Source organism: Uloborus diversus, chromosome 6 (assembly GCF_026930045.1).
Source record: "Uloborus diversus isolate 005 chromosome 6, Udiv.v.3.1, whole genome shotgun sequence".
Classification (NCBI taxonomy): domain Eukaryota; kingdom Metazoa; phylum Arthropoda; class Arachnida; order Araneae; family Uloboridae; genus Uloborus; species Uloborus diversus.
Window position 1 is genome coordinate 168227642 of NC_072736.1, and position 21792 is coordinate 168249433.

At 34.0% G+C, this 21792-nt stretch overlaps 1 protein-coding gene across 2 annotated transcripts in view; it reads left to right on the top strand.

Moving 5' to 3' along the window:
- Positions 1–10073: 10073 nt before the first annotated feature.
- Positions 10074–21792, top strand: part of LOC129225203 (Krueppel-like factor 7) — a 78672-nt gene continuing 66953 nt past the window's right edge. For both annotated transcript variants that reach the window (XM_054859770.1, XM_054859768.1), the window contains exon 1: positions 10074–10439. In XM_054859770.1, the coding sequence (XP_054715745.1) occupies positions 10410–10439 (30 nt within the window). In that variant the 5' untranslated portion in view covers positions 10074–10409. The remainder of the gene's footprint in view (positions 10440–21792) is intronic.

A 21792-nucleotide genomic window follows, 5' to 3' on the forward strand; every position in this document is an offset into this window, starting at 1 on the left:
GAAGTTTGGAGCTTCATTCGGCAAAATGATCACCATTCGACAAAGTTTGGAGTTCCATTCGGCAAAATGATCATCATTCGACAAAGTTTGGAGTTCCATTCGGTAAAATGATCATCATTTGACTAATTTTTGAGCTCCATTCGGCAAAACGATCATCATTCGACGAAGTTTGGAGCTCCATTCGGCAAAATGATCATCATTCGACAAAGTTTGGAGTTCCATTCGGCAAAACGATCATTATTCGACGAAGTTTAGAGTTCCATTCGGCAAAATGATCATCATTCGACGAAATTTTAAGTTCCATTCGGGCAAAATTTGGAGTTCCATTCGGCTAATTGAGAATTCCTGCTCTCCCAAGAATTGAAGTTCAGGGCGCCCCTGCAGACTACTGAGCTATAATGAGGTGAGGACTGATTTCTGATGGCATAATCACAAATTATTTTTTAAAAAATTGACTTACACCACTTCTACTCTCTGCGACTCCGGTAGAGTTTGGGGTTTTTCTGCAGTCAATATTTCACAATAGTTTTAGAATCTACTGCTCACTTGTTTAATTTTCTTTAAAAAATTTGCATTATTTGTTGATGTGCCGATTTCGCAACACTTTGGCCTTGATTCTTGGCACTTCATTCCATCAACTGTAGAGGATTATTTGATGGTTTCATATGAGACACTGTTTGGTCTACATTCTGAAGCGCGCTTAGTCATCAAATTCAGGGTCTTTTTCATGCACTGGATTAAAATCAAATTCCTGCTTTTGCTATATTTTGCTAAATAGATATACGGAGTTCTAAATGCGATGTTCTTAAAGAAAACCTGTTTCCAGGAGAAAGGCTCTTGTTAAAGTTTTCAAGTAGGTTTTTTTTTTAGTTATTATTTTCACCTTTACTCCTATACTGTTGTGTTAACCAAAAAAGCATTAGCTCTTATTAAATGCATAAACCTTTTTAAATTGCCATTATTTTTCTGGAGTTTTTATTTTCTGTCGATGGTTTTTTCAGTCAACGCATCGACTTTTATGTTTTCTTTTCTTTTCCTTCTTTATTATTATTATTATTATTATTGTTTTTTGAGCAATCACGATTGCTTATTGTTCTCTCTTCACCGTCCTTGGCGTTTGGTTCCTTTTTCAACTTAGACCAGTGGCCTCTGCAGCACCACCGCCCACCAGCCTCTGGTCCTGAGCACTGTTCCCCGGAACCCGCTGCTCCTGGTCGGTGGTGTCCATGTCCTACACACACACGCACGCTCATGCACATGCACGCTCTCACACATACAAACACACACACACCTACGTGCATACACACAGGTCTACGCACACACACAAGCATACACATCACGCACACACGCCTTCTCACACAGACACACGTAACCGTCTAGGAGGAGGAGGAGGAGCAGATTTGGGGAAACAGGAGCCGTTTCTAGAAACAATAACTCCAATGAGTAGGGTCGTCGCAACTCCTGATTGCGAAAAACATAATTTGAATATTTCGGAATTCAAATTATTATTATTATTATTATTATTATTATTATTATTATTTTGTAACTTTAAGTAGAGTAGAGCGGAGCTAGAAGTTCCGGTTTTCAAGCAAGCTCAAAATTTGTTATGAAAACGTAGTTCTAGAATTATTATTCTGAAATTAAAATATAGTAATATGTGCTCCTATGATGTAACAACTGTTTTTTGTGCAGTATTTCGCAAGAGTTTTTTTAAAATTAATTTTATTGCACTAAAAGTCGAGAAGGAACAACTTGCCCATTCGTTTTAGGCTAGTTGTTCCGCGGGTGAGGCAAGTTGTTCCGATATTGACACGACGATGTTTAACGATGATGGTTTCGAGATGAACATCGTTTCGAGACAATTAATTTATTAAAAGTATAATTTGTGATAAAAAATTTTTTTTTTGATTAAAAAGAAGTGTTAATTTAAAGGCTAATAAAGCAATACTGTCCGAATAATCAGATTTTTTTTTTTAACTTAAAACAAACTAAACTTATTTTACATTTTAGCATTGATAATTGGTATTTCAAGTCTCAATGATTGCCTTTTAAGTACAAACACATATATTAAGGCACAGTTAATAAGTATAGTAACATTATAATATATCAACATAGTAAAATATAGTAAGGATAGAATAATTTAGAAAAACTAAATAATATATTTAACAGCTTTTGTAGCTAATAAGCTATAATAACTAGTTCAGTCTGCAATCATTAAAGAAAACCAGTTTTGACTATAACTGATACGATACTTTGCAGACGATCCATAAACGAGGTTAGTGCAAATGATAACAATGAACTCCTAATTACTTACAGGCGAATATTGTTATTGCGGATGTGTTTATTTATGGTTTCTCTCTTTCTTTATTTATTTTTGTGTTTATAAATTACTGAATATAGAAAATACTCATTTTAACTTAACATAACTATTTTTAGACATTCCGATTTCTTTCTTTTCCCCTTTTCCCCCAAAGACATCAAACTCTCCTCGATCACCGAAACCTGGCTAGTTGAAACCCGAATTTTTCATTTACACTCTGTATGCCTGTAAATGAGTGACCGAGCCAGTTTTGCTAGAAAAAATTCTCCTGCTTTACATTTACTTTTTTTTTAAATTTACACCTCCGATAATGAGAGTCCTACACAAATTTGATTAGGCTAAACTCACAAAAAAGCAGCTGCAGTCTCTGGCTATCATGACGACCAAACAGGTAAAGCCTAAGACAGATCCACTTGCGTAGGATATGATCTGTTTAATGCAGAGTTGGCAAAAACCCGGGTTTTTTGAAAAAAGCCCATGGACCCAGGGTTTTTTGGTTTTTTTTAAATAAAACCCCAAAAAAAAAAACAACTAAAGTTGGGTTTTTTTAAAAAGAAATGTGTTTTTTTTTGTCTTTTTTTAGGGAAAATGTGGGGTACTTGTAGCATATTGTAGCATAAGTATATGGACAAAGTGCAAAAATTATCTTCGGGTAAAAAGCTGGAAAACTAGTTAAAATTCAGAGTTTTCTGAAGAAAAGTATAAATGACGAAAAAACCCAAGAATGTTTAAGTTTCAGATTTTTTTAATTTTCATTTTTACCAACAGTTAAGGCAAAGTTACTTCTCGAGTTATAAAATCTATTGTTCGTTTTTAATTACTACATTTTTTTTTTTTTTTTGCATTTTACTTTATAGTATTTCATTTTGTTATGCAAAACTACTGTAGAACCTCAATTAGTTTAAATCCCTTTTTACTGAATTCCAGCTTAATCAAGACATTTCTTTGAATTTTATGTTGCCTGTTTTTCTATTTCTGCGTACAGGGTAAGAAATATTAAACTTTTTTGTAAAATAATGAAAATACTGTACCTGTTCTGTTTTCTGTAGACTGTTTGAAAAATCTGTTTATTTGTAAAAAAATTACCTTGTGTTTATTCGAGATTTGTGACCAGTTAAAGAAAAAAGTTAAATACATTTATTTAAAATCTTTGAAGTATATTTTTAATGCCGTTAAGAGTTAAGAAATACTATTAAAGCTCAAAATTCATTTTTTTGTGTTCATTGTCTGTGGTGAAGAACAAATAAAAAAGAAGTTTAAATTGTAAAAGTATTTAAATTAATTAATTTTTTTAAAAACTTCTCACAAAATTTAAAAAAACCCAAAAGTGGGCTAAATAATGGGTTTTTTTAAATGGGTTTTTTCAAAAAAACCCATTGGGTCCAACCCAATTGGGTCCAATTCGGCCAACCCTGGTTTAATGAGACATCTGGCTTGTCTGAGCAATTTTGTCATGTTTTACCTCTTTGGCTACTTTTTTAAATCACCGCAAGGTGGCGCAATCAACAAATTTCGCGAATTTCATTTTTTCATATGAAAGTATGAAAGATATTTTGATTCATAATTTGAATTTCAAAAAATTTCATATTCTTCTATCTGGCTATAAGACCAAATATTTTCAATGAATCCCCGGTGAGAATCGACATTCTCCAATTTCTATATTTCACAGTAACGAATATATATATATATATATATATATATATATATATATATATATATATATATATATAATTATTTATATGTGTTTTTGTTTACTACACAGCTGCTATAGATTAATAGGGGCAAGGAGTTCCTTGGGTTGTTCCTCGGAACAACTTGACCCACAAAGAAGGAACAACTAGCCCCACAAGCATAAGTTCTTGAAAAAATAAATCATCGGTTAGATAACGAAACGTAAATTGTTTCAGCGCAGTATTTTAGAATGCACAATAGATATTTGCATAAAAACACCAAAGAACTAAACTCTATCATTTGAATTTCGTGAAAATGACTAAAAAGTTCAAACACGAAAATATTTACAAAAGTGGATCAGAGATGCACGTGCTCAGCTTTTAATATACCGGACGCCACTAGCCTGGCTAATATAGCTGCCATCGGTGCGCTGTAACATTACATTTTACCAAGTACTTACAAAATACATTTATCTTTTTTTTTCTTCATTGAGTTATTTCAGAGGGAACAATTTACCCGCGGAACTTTTAACCCCGCCCTCCCCTAGTCTTTTGTGGTTTGAATTTTCTTCTTGCAACTTCGAATTTTTCTTCGCTTTTCAAAAGTAAGTATGAGAAGATTAAAATTGATAAAATTATTGCGGCGCTTCGAAAGTTGTGGAGTGAAACTTAAATAAAATTCAGCTGAACAGAAGAAACTTTCAGTTACTGTGACGAGTTTCATACCAATTGTAAATCAGCTGCTGTTCCGAAAAATATATTATAATTTAGTTTATTCCTAACTAGTGATACCCGCACGGCTTTGCCCGTAATAGAAAAAATCAAAAGGTCTTTTGGTTCGCCTGTATATTTACAAATAATGTATGGTGAATTCTCTCGCCAGTTGGCTTGTACCCATCTTATGGTTCCACGTTATGATAATTTCGTATCTCGCCAACTGGCTTCTGCCCATGTTACGGTTCCACGTTATGATAATTTCGTAATTTACTCGTCCATCTTATGATGTTTTTTTTCTTAAAATTGGAATAGAAAAAGAACCACATCGAATTTTTGAAAAATCGCTTCGAGGTGCAAACCCCCATGCTACATACTAACTTTGTGCCAAATTTTATGAAAATCGGCCGAACGGTCTAGGCGCTATGCGCGTCACAGACATCCTACAGATATCCTACAGACATCCTCCGGACATCCAGACATCCTCCGGACAGAGAGACTTTCAGCTTTATTATTAGTAAAGATTATAATATATTTTTCGGAATCTCTTTTTGATATTAGTTTAATGAATTATCGATTATTATCTAAAATTATTATATTTTATTTATTTCGTATTTGATAATAAGCTATGTTTCTCTTCTAGAATTATGATGAACATTTTAGAAGCTAAGCAAAGTTTGTTTTATGTGGAGGGCTGAACAAATAGCACACACACTCTCTCTCTCAGACTAGCGCATTGCTGTTAATTCTCTCGATGGAGTCCTTTCCATCAGTCAAAAGTACTACGTTTAGTCACTGCAGTTGTTGGAATGAGCAAAAAATAAATAAATAAATAAATAAATTAAAATAAATAAATAAATAAATAAATAAATAAATAAATAGCATGGAGCGAGGAAAATCTCTTCATTTTCAAAACGTTTAATTTTTAATTAATTTTTTTTTAAGTGTCCGATTTCTCAAACAAGGCGTGGTCTTTCTGACGTCACAAGTGATGAACTTTGGTGCTGACTTCACTGACTCGCTGAATGTTTGCGCTTGCTGTCTACCGCGTTTCCGGGCTATGATAATTCAGAAGCGAATTAAATATTGTGCTCTATGCTTGCTATCAACCATATCGTTGCCAGTTCATGTGAGTAAAGATGAGAATTCAATATTGCGCTTTGCGCTAATGGCTTCAGTAAATTGAATGGCATGCTTAAAAACGTAGGATCTGACCATTTTTCAAATAATTTGACAAAGTTTAATATTTTTAAAAAATATATTTTAATCATGACATCACTTGTGCTGAAGCGTAATAAAATTGAATCTTTGCACCGATTAAAATATATTTTTAAAAAATATTAAACTTTGTCAAATTATTTGGAAAATGTTCAGATCCTACGTTTTTAAGCATGCCATTCAATTCACTGAAGCCATTAGCGCAAAGCGCAATATTGAATTCACATCTTTACTCACATGAACTGGCAACGAAAAATATATTTTAATCGGTGCACAGATTCAATTTTATTACACTTCAGCACATGACATCACAAGTGATGTCATGATTAAAATATATTTTTTAAAAATATTAAACTTTGTCAAATTATTTGAAAAATGGTCAGATCCTACGTTTTTAAGCATGCTCTTTCAGAAAAAAAAATCTTTTAAAATTTCGGAAACGACCCCATTCGATCAAGAGACTCCCGAGTTTTGGAGCCTTCTCCAGGGGCGTAGCTAAGGGGGGGGTTTTGGGGACAAAACCCCCCCCGAAAAGTTAGTCTCAAAAAAAAAGAGAAAAAGAAGAGAGAAGAGAAAGAAAAAAAAAGAAGAAAAGGAAAAAATTCCAAGCGATTATATACACACACACACACACACACACACACATATATATATATATATATATATATATATATATATATATATATATATATATATATATATATGTATATATATGTATATAATATATATATATATATATTATATATATATATATATGTTATATATATATATATATATATATATATATATGTATATATATGTATATATATATATATATATATATATATATATATATATATATATATATATATATATATATATATATATATATAAGAAGTAACCCCCCCCGAAAGTCGGGTCTAGCTACGCCACTGGCCTTCTCCCCGAATCAAGTAAATACCTCCAAATTTTTATCAAAAGTACGAAATTCCCTAAAAAGGATTCTTACAGTGTTAAAAATGTCAGGAAAACTCCCTACAGTGAAACGATTACAATAAGAAAAACGAACATTCATTTCTCATGTTTATATGTCATATTTTCCTTCTTTTCAAATTTGTATTTAATAAAAAATGCGGTAAAAAGTTCCCGATTTTTCTCTGAACTTTCAACATTTTTACCTGCCGCAAGAATGTGATCACTTGTTTAGAGAAAACATTTATGCCACTTTCAAAATATTTTTCTAAGCCTAAAAGTGTTTTTTTTTTTTTTTTTTTTTGAGCAATCACGATTGCTTATTGCTTTCATTTGACTGTTTTGATGTGCTATCATTTTATTTTCCCGCCAGCACCCTCTGCAGCATCACCGTCGACCGGCTCCTCACGCTGCTGCTCCTATAGCGAAAACCGTCTCCAGGTTGCATCCATGTCCTACACACACGGGCATACATACACAACTACACGCACACACACACACTCAAACACATACACACACATACACCTACACATACACACACAAACACATACACACACGCATACACACAGCTACCCACACATTCATGCCTGCACACAGACACAAACACATATACCTACATACACATACACATACCCCCTACACACAAACACAAATACCCCTCCCCCCACACACAAACACATACGCCTGCATACACACACTCGTGATTGAGAAAAACATAATTTGAATTCAAGATGTCAAAATTCAAATTATTATTATTATTATTTTATTTTTTTTACTTCCAAGATTATGCAGTCTATAACGAGCGCGAATGGGCTGCGATATTTGCTCGTAAGAATCAAGTGCTCGTAAAAAACGAGTTTGTGAAAAAATCCTAAAAATTCATACACAAATGCTTATTATTATTATTATCATTTCTGGTTTATTTGCTTTAACTGCCTTATTGTATCATTGTATCTTTCTTGTGCACCCAAAAAAAATCGACACTTAAACCTCTAACTTCGAAAAAAGGTTCACGTTTTTTTCTGCACATCAAAAGTCATTGACGTTGAAGGTGGGTTCACTTTCAAATTCTTCACATTTGTCATTATCGTCGTCGCTTTCATTATTTGTTTTTTCATCTGCATTTGCTTGAATTTAAGCTACAATATCCTCGGAAGTTACCTCGGACGCCCCAACAAGGGGCGCCCCAAACTAAAATTTTTGGAAGGATGGAAAGTCTCAATTTCCCAATGGAAGTCCAAATTTTGCCGAACGATGATAATTTTGCTGAACAGAACAGAACTCCAAATTTTGCCGAATCGAACTCCAAATTTTTCACAATAATTATAATTTTCCAAAATCGTTAGACAAAATTTGCTGAATAAGGAAGTTTTTAGGAGGTCATGGTGACCCCCCATCGGAGCGCCCCTGTTAGCATTCTCTATTTCCAACTTTTCCCTGTATTGCCTTTTTAGAATAAAGTTTTATCTTTTGTAATGAAATTAAAAAATAAAAATGATAATAATAATTTGAACTTTGACACCTTGAATTCAAATTATGTTCTTCGCAATCACGAGTGTGCGTATGTATGTAGGTGTGTGTGTTTATGTGTGTGTGGGGGAGGGGGTATGTTTGTTTGTGTGTGTGGGGGTATGTGTATGTGTGTTTGAGTGTGTGTGGGTAGTTGTGCGTATGTGTGTGGGGGGGGGGTATGTGTATGTGTGTAGGCATATGTGTTTGTGTCTGTGTGCAGGCATGAGTGTTTGAGTAACTGTGTGTAGGTGTGTGTGTGTGTTGTAGGTGCGTGTGTGTATGCGTGTAAGTGTAGGATATGGACGCAACCTGGAGACTTTGCTCGCCGGAGGAGCAGCATCGTGAGGCCGGCCGGCGGAGGTGCTGCAGAGGGAGGCGGGGGGAAAATAAAATCATAGGAACGCCAAAACCAGTCAAATAAGGACAATGAGCAATCGTGATTGCTCAAAAAAAAAAAAAAAAAAAAAAAAAACTTGAAAAGTCAGGAAATGCTAGTTATCCAGGATAAATCATTTGAGCTTTCTTGTAAGGAGCTGTGAATGAAATCTTTTCACGGTAAAAGAATAATAACAACAAGAAAATTGTTCATGTGTGACACAGGGGTGCCGGTACCCCAAATGCAAGGGCGCCCCCGCCTCCAAGTACCAAAGGTACGAAGCCCCTACCCCCCCAAAAAGAGAAAAATACCCCTTAAAACACCCTCCCCCTAAAAATTTAAATGGCGCTGTCTGCGCCACGCCCCTCTTGATGCGCACCTCTGTTGTGACTTGAGTTCTTCAAAGATTAAAATGTGTAATCAGAGGTATTCCTGGTTTATTTTTCCAGGTGTAAAAATACTTGAAATTTTGGGAGGAGTGAAACCTACAAAAACGATAAAGATCACAAGAGTGATGATTTCTATATATAAAAAAATAAATAAATAACTAAAAATATATTTAAACTTTTCTAAGGGTGGAATAGAATACATAAGCAGGGAAAGAAGTGACGTGTACTATACTATTTTGGCTTGCATCATTTAGGATGTTTGGCATTTCGTGTTTAAAATGTAACAAAATATTTCAATTTTATACGTATTTTTAAATTATTTTTCCTCTCTTCATTTTTCACGACGATAAATGTTTCTTTACAAAACAAAGCTTGAAAACACACTTGGCAAAATATTTGAAGCGCATTTCAATTTTTCAATGCGTGAAATACGCTTGAAGAGTCGTCAAAAATATCTCTGCGTGGCAGATCCGCCCCTGCATAGATTGAAAGATTATATGAGGGGAAAAAAATAAGTAAACGAGCAATTTCGTCATGAAACCGAAATGAATTATTTGACCCCCTAGTTCACATAGTTGATTCCACGACCGAGGATGGAAAATGTTCTTTCAACCCCTCCCTTCTTAAAATTCTCTGCACGGGCCTAGATTCACCATTAACCCGTGATGATGCTCTTCGAAAAACGCTGCCCCATCTTCTTCTCTGTTGTGGGAAAAGTGCACGCCGTCTAACCTGTTGCCCCAGCTCATTCTACAACGTCAGTTCGAATGCAGCGCATAATTGTTGGCCGACCCCTTTGGTTTCACAATCGCGGAAGAAGAGGATCCACTGGCACCGCCTACGACGCCAGAGGGCACCAGTTACGCGCGCGGAGTGGGCGGTGTTCCTTTGTAGTATCAGTAGCGAGCGGCACGAAGGGAATGTCAGGACACTGAAACACCGAGTGTTTCGGCTTCGGCATGGTACGGGCTGTCCTAGACACCACAACGAGTCCCATTATGTCTTGTTGCCTTCGAATCCGGGCGGCTGCTGGACACTGGTAGTAGGTGTGATGGTCGTGCCTTCTCTCTATCTGTGATATTGTTTTTTTATATTATATAAAGTTCGAAAAAGGGGGATATTTCCGTTTTACCGTCGTCCGTTTTTATTTTCGTTCTTCGTCCATCTGTGATAAAAGTCGTCTGTCTTTTTCTGTCCGACGAAAAGGAGGGAGTATACTCGTCTCCTTGATTGTTTTTCTGTACCTTTGTACTGCGACGATGTTCAATCCTCTGGCCTTCCGACCTCTGGTAAGTGTATGGAATTTGTTGTCCTTTCATCAGTTCTGTTGATTGTTTTTGTCATCATCGGCAGTAAAAATAAAGTAAATTTGTATTGCCATTTCGTTGAATTCGTAGATGATCAAAAATGAAATAGAATTAGCAGCTTAAAAGTAAAATTATTCGTGAATTCTCTTCAGGTATTATATAACTCCATCATACAATTTCGATCTTCCATATCTAAAAGACTGAAAATAATATTTCTAACATTAACAAATCAGGCGTCACGTTTAGCAATTTGTTGTCCTTTCGTCGTCAGTATTACTGTTGATTGTTTTTGTCGTTACAGGTAGTGAAAGTAAAACACATTTTTATTATGTTTTCGTTAATTTCTTTGATGAACAGAAATAAAATAGAATTTGCTGCTTAAAAATAAAATTCATTGCTTATTTTTCTAATGTATTATTTTAAATGTTATCATACAATTTCGATCATCGATATGTGCTAAAAATGGAATAAAAGTTCTCTCCATTATTAATTTAGACGAATCACTCGTCACTTTGTTGTCCTTTCATCAGTTCTGTTGATTGTTTTTGTCATCGGCAGCAAAAATAAAGTACATTTGTATTGCCCTTCCGTTGAATTCATAGATGATCAAAAATAAAATAGAATTAGCAGCTAAAAAGTAAAATTCTTCGTGAATTATCCTCAAGTAATTCCATCACACAATTTTGATCATCCATATCTATAAGAGGAGAAAAAATTCTTTCTATAACACTAATAACAAATCAGTCGTCAAGTTTCGCAATTTGTTGTCCTTTCATCATCAGTATTGTTGATTGTTTTTGTCGTTAGAGGTAGTAAAAGTAAAATAAATTTTTACTATGCATTCATTAAATTTTTTGATGGACAGAAATAAAATAGAATTTGCAACTTAAAAATAAAATTCATTGCTTATTTTCCTAAGGTATTTTTACTTTCGATCATCGATGTGTTAAATATGGAAAAAGGATTCTCTCCGTTATTAATTTTGACAAATCAGTCGTCAATTTTTGTCCTTTCATCATCAGTTCTGTTGATTGTTTTTGTCGTTAGAGGTAGTAAAAGTAAAACAAATTTTTATTATGCATTCATTAAATTTTTTGATGAACAGAAATAAAATAGAATTTGCAACTTAAAAATAAAATTCATTGCTTATTTTCCTAAGGTATTTTTACTTTCGATCATCGATGTGTTAAATATGGAAAAAGGATTCTCTCCATTTTAATTTTGACAAATCAGTCGTCAATTTTTGTCCTTTCATCATCAGTTCTGTTGATTGTTTTTGTCGTTAGAGGTAGTAAAAGTAAAACAAATTTTTGCTATGCATTCATTAAATTTTTTGATGAACAGAAATAAAATAGAATTTGCAACTTCAAAATAAAATTCATTGCTTATTTTCCTAAGGTATTTTTACTTTCGATCATCGATGTGTTAAATATGGAAAAAGGATTCTCTCCATTATTAATTTTGACAAATCAGTCGTCAATTTTTGTCCTTTCATCATCAGTTCTGTTGACTGTTTTTGTCAAGTACAAATTACGCCCGTTCTGATCAATTCTTTGATGGGCAGAATTGAATTTGTAGCCTAAAGTGATGCTCTAGGCAAATTCAGTGCGAATGTTCCCAAATTATCTTATTTTACTTCTTGAACAAGTTAATTATAGATGCTGAGAGAATCTAGGTGTTTCTGTAATTGGATTTTAGCACAAATCTTTCGATTGTTTATTTTTTGTTACTAATGTCAGTGGCGTAGCGAAAAATTTACCGTTAAAGGAATTTTCATTTATTTTCACTCCCACACAGATAGATGAATAGATAAGATGTAAATAAGAACAGATCGAGTCGTATAAAACCAGGCCCGCGATTTCGAATTTTTTTTTAGAGGAGAAAGGGCAGAGGGTAAAAATTTATGCAATTACATCAAAAAACAATAAAACCTCGCCCAATTACATGTAAATAGCACATTAATATCTCAGAGCTAGGAGGACAAATCCCCCACCCCCTCCTCCCTCCCAATGATAGGTCTGGTTTTGACTTCTACCCCACCTTCTCTGCCACTGATAATGTTTACTATTAGAAAATCTATCAACCAATCATTTAACTTGATTTGTGCTTGCAATTATTTTGTAATTCTGGTACTTTTCCTGGAATATTACTATTATTATTTTATTAATTTATTTGTCTATGTTTTTCAAAGCTCGATTCATTAAAAAGGTGGTCTTGCTTCATAAATCTGAAATAAGTGGGACATTGCCAAGGTTCGCCGATATATATCCGATATTTATTTTGAAAATATCCTGATATTTTCGATATTTATTTTTTCAACTACGGTATATTTTCAATATAAAAATTATATTAATCATATTAATATTGTTCATTTAATATTAAAAAAAAAAGTTATGTACTATATTTTTATAATGTATTAATACATCATTAATATAACAAAGTAATATAATATATTCCTTTTTTTATTTTATATATTCATAAAATTATTAGTGATGTAACAATTGTAATTCATGTTAAAAGTGCCAAGTTAAATATTAAACGTTGGTCGGAAGAAAGAAAATGTCCTGACTGTGCACCGATATTTTTTGATTCCTGAATCATATAGCTGTGTAAAACTAGCTAACAGAAGAAAAAGTAGTAAAACAGCTAATGCTAAACTAGCTCCATTAAAATTGATAAAAATGTTAAATGAAATATTAGGTATAAATTTTGAAAGAAACCTTAATTAGAAATCTAATTATTGTAGTAACAATTTTAGAAGAGAAAGAGTGATTTGAGGATGCATTTACTAATTTGAAGACTTAAGTTAGTGCTGATTGAAAATATCGGATATATATATCAAAATATCCGATATCTATCAAAATATCGGATATTTTTGAAAATATCATATTTTCGAACCCTGGACATTGAATACCAAAAGCTCGGTCTTGTTTCTAAAAGTTGTTGTTTTGCATAAATTTCAGACTTTTTTTTTTCTGAATTTTTATTCGCTTAGATTTTATACTGAAAGAACTCTAAAGCTTTAATGAATGAAAATACGTTATAAGTTACCCCAAATACATGAAGCAATCATCATGAAATAAGTTAGATGCGCTGTGAGAACTGTACACAACTATAATATTTATTCCAACATACAGTCTGTAAAAGCTGTGATATATTTATTTTGGAAAATAATGAATAAAATCTTCAATGAGAACTGTAAAATGCTGGCTTTTTTTCGATTGTCTGTAAACTTTTAACAAAACTCCCGTAAAGAACGTTTGTGAAAGAAAAAGAATTGATAGGATGCGAAAAGATTTATCGCATGTAATAAATGTTAAAATATTAAATAAATTAATTAAAAACATTTATAAGTGGTAAAAAATGCGCCTTTTCCGACTGTCCGTTATGCATCCGTAAATTAAGAAGGGGGGAAAAAATCCAATAAGATTACGAAAGATTTATCGTCGGCAATAAATAAATAAAGAATGATCAATTTATCTTCTCTGAAAAAAAAAGAGGGGGGGGGAGGATATAAAACGAAAGGAAAATAATCAATGTTATGCTAGATTTGTCGGTTGCAAAATAAATAAAAGAATAAAAAATAACAAAAATAAAGAATCAAAATAAATAAAATGCACACATAAAAAGCGTGTCACGTAACTCGCTGTCTACCAACGGCAACCCGACATCGCCGGAAATTATTTTGTATACAATACGACAATATCTTTCTATTCTATATTTGTCGTTTAAGCTTACATTATCTCTTTGAAAATTATTATAATATTTTATTCGAATTAAATAAATAAAAATAATATAAATTACATTAAAATAATTTATCTAAAATTCAAACAGAATAGTTGAATAAGACATTCATCTTTCCTGAGGCCCCAAGCGAGACAGGCCAGACAACTCCCCTCCCCCCCGCTTCGTTACGCCACCAGTAGTCGATCTTTGAACTTGGCGCGAAACTTAAAAACAGTGCAGTTTACCAGTAGTGTTGCTTGCTCTGGTTGATATAGATGAAATAGGAAATATGTAACTTCGGATGCACATTTTTGAATACAATTCTGTTGGATTTATCTCTTCCTTCCCACGTACCGGAATGTAGAGGCAATTAAAAAATATATGTATAATATAAGTCATTAGTATCTGCTGAGTGAAAAGTGAGTCAGCGAGTTCCGCTGCCGAACAACCTGCATGTAAAGCAAAAAGCTGGACGCCTCATGGAATAAATTTTAAAGTTCGGAGGTAAGTACTCTTTTCTCAGATAAACAAATTTACATTTTATGCAGTTAAGATTTCTTAAGTTTTCCTCCATTACACAAACAATTGTCAGTTTCCTTTCCGATATCTTTGTCTGTAATTTGTAATTTCAGCATACTGCTTTAATATTTGAAACGGTTAACTTGCAACTTTTTATTTCTTTATTTTTTCAACTTTGAACACGCATTTATTCGAAATGGATTTTCCAAACTAACAATATACATATGTCAAAATTTTCTGCGAATATACTTGTTGCTATCAGAAGCGTAACTTGGTGTTGATATTCAGTAAAAATGTAAACAAGTTTATTGAAACAGGCTTTTAACTGAACTAATCTCATATTTTCGGTTTCGATTAAATTGTTTTATACGCTAGCATGTGTTATTTTGATCAAAAAACATTCCTTGATGGGTTTCCGTAGTTCTGAGATAAAAGATTAGATTTGAACGCCGGAGGTCGTGGGTTCGATACTTAAACATTTCCCCCCAACTACGCCCCTGTAATGTTATTCAAACAAGCTGGTTCTGTGCGTAAATTAAAAAATATATATATGGTTTTTTTTTCACTGTTGTCTTTAGGTTTTATGATATTTATGCACACATTGTGGTTAAGTTAACGGTATTCATAATTTCTGGGCTTGCGAAAGATTAATTTTGAGCAGTGGATACACAACGTGTTTTTGCCAAATGCTCTATGCTTGTTTGTTTATGCTTAAAAAGGGCAAAATGTCTTGAACTACATATTTTTTGAACTCCTTGGGTTTTCTGTTAATAAGCTTTCAGGAACTCTGAAACTGTAACATAAATTGAATTAAAGGGCTGTCTATAAAGTATGTTACAAACTTTTGAACAAATCCCCCCCCCCTCCTCCTTGTTACATGTAACGCTGTTCAACATGAGCATATTGTTATAAACAACGCGTGATGTCACACTTCTTGTTATCCCCTCCCTTCCCCCTGTCACAAAACTGTCACATTGATTTCCTAAAAGAGCATACTTAGCAAAATGTTGATCTAAATTTAACATATATGAGGTTTTAAGTATTAAAGAAAGTTGCTAAAATGGTCATTCTATGAAAAGTTTTTTGAAAAATATTACTTTGTCATCAATTAATGCTTTTTAAAATAATTTTTCAAAAGCCTAAAATGATGAACAATTAAAGCCCCCCCCCCCCACACACACACAAGAATCATTAGCAGCAGAAAAAGCTAAAAATGGGAAAGTAGCCGAATTCCAAAAAAAAAAGGCTGTTTAGATATTGAATACATTTTTTGATATACAACATACAGTATTCATGATGTTGTATTATACATTCTTTAATTAACGTTTTTCAAGTTGAATTCCTGTGTAATTTTTCGAGAGTGCCCACCGAAGGGGGGGGGGGGTCGGAATCATAGTCTCATAGTAATGATAGCTTTTCAACGGCTATAGTTATAAATAACTGTGCCCTTGAAATTTTAAGGGAGATGGAGGTGTTTTGGTTTTTTTTTTTGAAGGTTTCATAATTGAAGGGGGTAGGGCACCGTCTACTTTGGGGATGGCACCCAAGCATTCACGTCTTTTTAAAAGCATAAATTTGCTCAGCTAAGTTAACATTAATAATCTGGTATTATGTACTTTAATTTGATGTTATGTCTTTGAAACATATTGCAGTCCTGTTTCCCGTTTACTTAAGTAAAAATGTTTATTTATTTTTTAAAATTTCAATAAATTCTTATTCAAATACAATAGTAATATTATTTTTTGTTTTGATGTAATTGTAAAATGAAAGTTCATTTATTTATTTGAATACTTCTTAAGACTTAATGTTTCAATACAATATACGAGTACTTAAAATGCGATTAGTTAAAAAACAATTTCTAATGAAAAATAAAACTGTTTATTTATCACTTTGTTTTAACGTGATTGTAAAATAAAATCGTGTTTAGTTATTTGAATACTTTGTAAGACTATGAATTAAGCTCAGTGTATTTTTTAATGTATGATTATCGGTTCCTTTTTATGTTTTCAAATGAAAAAGTAGAACTTGTAATGCTACTTGAATAACAGAAGACAATAATAAATAAACCAAATAGTTTTATTTAACCAAAATATTAATCGAAGTGCTCCCTTCCCAATATCATTGTGGATCGACAAACGATGACGTCATTTGCTAGTTGGATGGCCTTTTATCTCGAAGGCCTCGCCCCAAGTCCACTTGCTACCAAAAGCAACGGATCACGTGACTCACTATCTGCAAATTACAAAGAAAATAGAATGAAAAACTCAAAAGCCACGAGACCACGTGAAATCAATAAGCACTCTTGATTACTCAAGAAAGTAAAAACTCAACTTACCCGTTATTTCTGGTCAACGACGGATCCCGAAATTTTTCAAGGAAGGGGCGATTGATTTTTTATTACTTACTTTTTACTATTGTATACTGATTTAAAAATATTGATCACAAAGGATGTGGACTTTATTTCCGGAATAAGGTCCCAAACTCAAATCTCCATTCTCTCAACATCAATGAAACTCGTCTAAATTTGCGTTTTTGAACTTCATTTTCGAAAAATTACCGGTGGAGAGTCCCTCAAGGGAGGGGCGATCGCCCCTATCGCCCTCCCTTGTATCCGTCCCTGTTTCTGGTATTCTTTGAAGAAGGACAGGAAAACGTTGTCATTTTTTTTCCTTATGGAAAAAGAAAGATTCCTATCCGTCTATCCCCCAGTATCACACTCCTTCTCTCCCTTTGTCACATGTCGCGTTGTTTTCCATAGGCATATTGTTTTTAAAGATGCGTGATTTCACACTTTTTGGATCATCCTCCCTCATCCTTGGCACCAACTCACAATTTTATGAACCCTCCTCCCTCCCCCCGCAAAGTGTGATGTCATTTTTAGACGGCTTCTTATCACTTCGAAATGTTTGTCACATTTTCATTTTATTTTCACACTTCTTATTGTACCAGGCCCGACGAGAGGTCATGTCAGCCTAGTCAGAAACTAGGGGCTCGAATCTTGGGGGGGGGGGGGGCGACCCTGACGCAAAAATAAAAGAAAGAAAGAAAAAAAAGGGGGGGGGGGACGGACTCCGAATTCGAGAAAACGTAAAGATTAAGTAAAATTTACTCTTTTGGGATGTGGACTGTTGTGGCACTTAAAATAGAGTTAATTGTTTTCTAGTAAGCAGTTATTATTTTTTTTCCTACTTTTCCCCATTTTCTTTTCTTGCTTTCCCCTCATTTGTTTTCTTTTTTTCCTTCTTTTTTTGGGGGGAGGGGCCCGGTTCTGCCTGGACTCTTTGCGGCCCTGCATTGTACTTATGAATTTTTGGTGAAAACTTCAGCATGCATGAAACCATATTTCTATTGACCTCTAGTGCAGCCAGAATATTCTCGTATGTGTGTGTGGGGGGGGGGATATTATTGGTCGATATTTTCTCCTGGAGGCGGGGCTTTGTCTGAACACGTTCTATTTTACCACACAAGGATTGGTCATATGACGAAAACCCAAGGGTTCTGTAAGGTCGATCTCCCTCTTTGCTGGGCGTTCGCTGTTGACAGTTGTGGACTCATTGCTTATCATTAGGGTTTTATTAGTATTATTGGTGAATTAATTTTTTTTTCAGCTGGAAATAACTTTTTGTGTAATTTATTACATTACGTACTTTTAAATATATTTTCCGGGTCATTTATTGTTTTAATCTTTTAAGGACTGAGGCGATATGGAATTCATTTTTAGAATAGTTTCACAAACAGCAAGAAATTAAAGAATGTATTGAAACTAAATAGTTCTGTTTTAAAATTTTTGACGTAATTTCAACCTCAACATTTTCATTTCTCAAAAAAGTTGAAAGATAACAAAAATGTATGTAATCAGGACTTAATTTACATGGAGCTCGAGAGCTCAAGCTCCTTGCCTTCCTTTCAATGCTACTTTTTTTTTTCGTATTAGATGGGTTCAGACAATTTACAGCATCAAAAGAACTTCTTAAGACTACATGCAAAACCTTCTGCCAAGGCTCCCACATATCTTGTTCTTTTGTTCGAAATTAAACCCCCGGAGTTTCAAATGGTGCGGATTTTCGAAAATAGCCTTGAGAATATCATTTAGGAAAGTAGTACGCCGCCATTAAATGAAATGAAGTGGTTACACAATACAGGGGTGCCCATCCCCCCCCCCAAGTTCAATGGCGCAAATCCCCTCCCCAAATGTTTCTCAACCCTCTTCCCCCCCTTTTATTTTCTAGTTTTTTTAAATATATATTTTTTAAATATGTTAATTTATTTATTTTTTTAACAATTGTTTATTTATTTATTTTTAATCATTATTATCATCATTATTTTATTAGAAAAGTTCTGTGATACGTCAATGACAAACACACACACATGACAAACTAAATAAATAAATGAAATGAAATATAAACCGGATAAAATAAAATAAATAACTTGAATCAAAAATAAATTAATAAATAAATTTAAATAGAAAAATTAAAAAATCCCCCCCAAAAATTTTGATGGCGCAACTTGCGCCATAATCCCCCCCCCCTTGTGGGCACCCCTGACACAATATGTATGTACATAACGCACAGTAAAATACATAACGCTAGAGTATGTAATTTCATTTTTTGACAGAATTGACCAAAAATTAGCGCTTAATTATGTACCGAACAAAAGGAAAATTTATTAAAATTCCATAACAATTCTTTCGGATTTTTGACTTTTATATTTTTGACGTTAATTTGTATCTTAAACCCAGGAAATGGACATCATTTAAATTGCATCAACGCATTGTAATTGTATTTTACACATGCTTTTTTTCAAGTTTCGATTGTAGGTTAGCATTTTTCCGAAATACAGTTGAACCCGCAAATTCGGACCTCGTTAGTCCTGATCTCCGGATAATCCGAATCGATCGATTTTTTTTTAAATTTGAGGAGCGATCAATTTCCATAACATTAATTTATTCAACCCTCTCACGGGCAAAACCGTGTTATGTCGTTGATTGAGTTCCCTTTTCTTGGCAATGCAACTTTTGAATCAATTTAATCATTTTTTTCCCTCGATAGGTAAAAAAATTTAACTGTCACAGCAGGTTACAGACTTAATAATAACAAAGTAAACATGTTTACTGTTTATGTGTAATTCTATGTGTTTCCTTTTAAGGTGATTTTCAATAGGTATGTTTTATTATTATTTTTTTTTTTCATTCTCCGAATTTCCGATATTCCGGATTTGGTCGGATCCCAATTAATCCAAATTATCGGGGTTGCACTGTACCACATTTTTCTTGTGATACTTAAATTGTGCTTTTCGTGCAGTCTGGCCTTCCGTAATTTAGTTCGTCGCCGCCCATGGGGTGACTTGAAATCTGATGCCTCCGTCCCCACCTCGACCTGGCAACCCCAGCAGCAGAAAGAAACCCCGGTGGGTGTGCCCAAGAGGGGGTGGGCGATGGCGCAGACTGCTCCATTGAAACTTTTGGGGGATTGTGGTTGAAAGTCAGTCTCGCTTTTGGGAAGAAGGCAGGCAGCTCTTGAGCATCTGAGGAGGGTGCGCCGTCACTCTTGGGGTTCCTCCGAGCAAATCTTCTCGAAGGGGTCTCTCCCCCCCCTCCCCCGAATGCAGAAATGTTAGCCTTCTATATTAATTTATACTAACATTTATTTACTGTGATGACATGGACAAATATTTGTTTAAGACTGGTTTTTAAATGATTTATCGATAGTTGTGGCAAACCTAACCTGGCAACATTGTGAAGGCTAAGTAGATCCTGATCACAGCATTGCGATGCTACCGGGTTAGGTTTGCCCCAGCTATAGGCCATTTCATAACATAAGTATTTGCAATACGTATGTATAAAATATCGCCCTTAAAAGTTAACCTTATGTCTGTTCTGCTTTATTGCATATTCGACACAACTTTGGTATCTTCGTTTTTGCTAAGTGTTACGCGCCTAAGCAATGATTTTCACATTCACCTTCATCTTATCCACTTCATTTTAGAGCGGCAGAAAACTATTCGCAACACCAGAGCTCGAATACGCTACCTTGCGGTGATGAACAATACTAAAGAAAAAGGTAAAACATTCCATTCCACGTGTTTTCTTTGGGGTAAATCACCGCTTCAAACAGTTTGTGGTGTAATGTAACTTCAGAAGAATAGAAAAGAAAGCTTCCCACAAACACGATGAAAAATTAGTGTCATTCTCTGAGCGTCAAAGCAAGTTATTAGTTACGGCATTTGTTTGTTTTACCTTTTTCATCCGCCATTAGACAGTGGCTGCAGCGCCCCCTATAGTTTATTGGAGTTGCGAATTGATTCCACTGTCGTAGATGTAGGTTTTAAATTAACGTTCATTTTTAAAAAACATTTCGAAATTTTTAGTTTTCAGAAGTTGAATGGAACTACTCAAACTACACGCGTGACAACCATTTTTATACGTTTAAGCATTGTGCTACCGGGGAACATTAATTATTGTTTGCAATGTTCTATATATTTCTTTGTATTATTTAATTTAATTTTCGTCTGAGCTATTTTTTGTGTTTTGGATTGGCAACGCTTTCGAAAGCATCAAAAGCTCACATTTCTTTGCATTGAAAAAGATCCTTATAACCCTGAAACATGTGCCTGCAATAATTTGCAATTTTTGTGCATTAAAACGTTGGTAATTCACTCATTTAACATTATTTTAAGAGAGAAGAGTTGGAATGTGTTGAAGAAGTGTGAACAGTTTTTTTACGCTCGTTACTGGCGGAGAATATTATATTATATTCTATGTTTAATGTGTAATTGATGGTTTTTTAAAAATAATTATCGAAGAATTTGATTTTGTTTACTAAAGAGAAGAAATTAAATTAAAATTCTTCAGAAGTGGAATAGAAGAAGCATTTTTTAGATTCTGTGTTGTCGCCACCTTTGGATAATTGTTAATAATTTGATTAATCCTTTAATAACTAAAATACCGAGAGTGTTATGAAACGGCATTGAGTTGCATTGGACGTGCACTTTTTTTTATGTCTTCTATCTGCGCTAAATGAAAGCGATCTTTTGTTGTTTTTGAGCCGTCGCCTTTCATTCAGTGGTCATTCGAACATTAAACGAACACGGC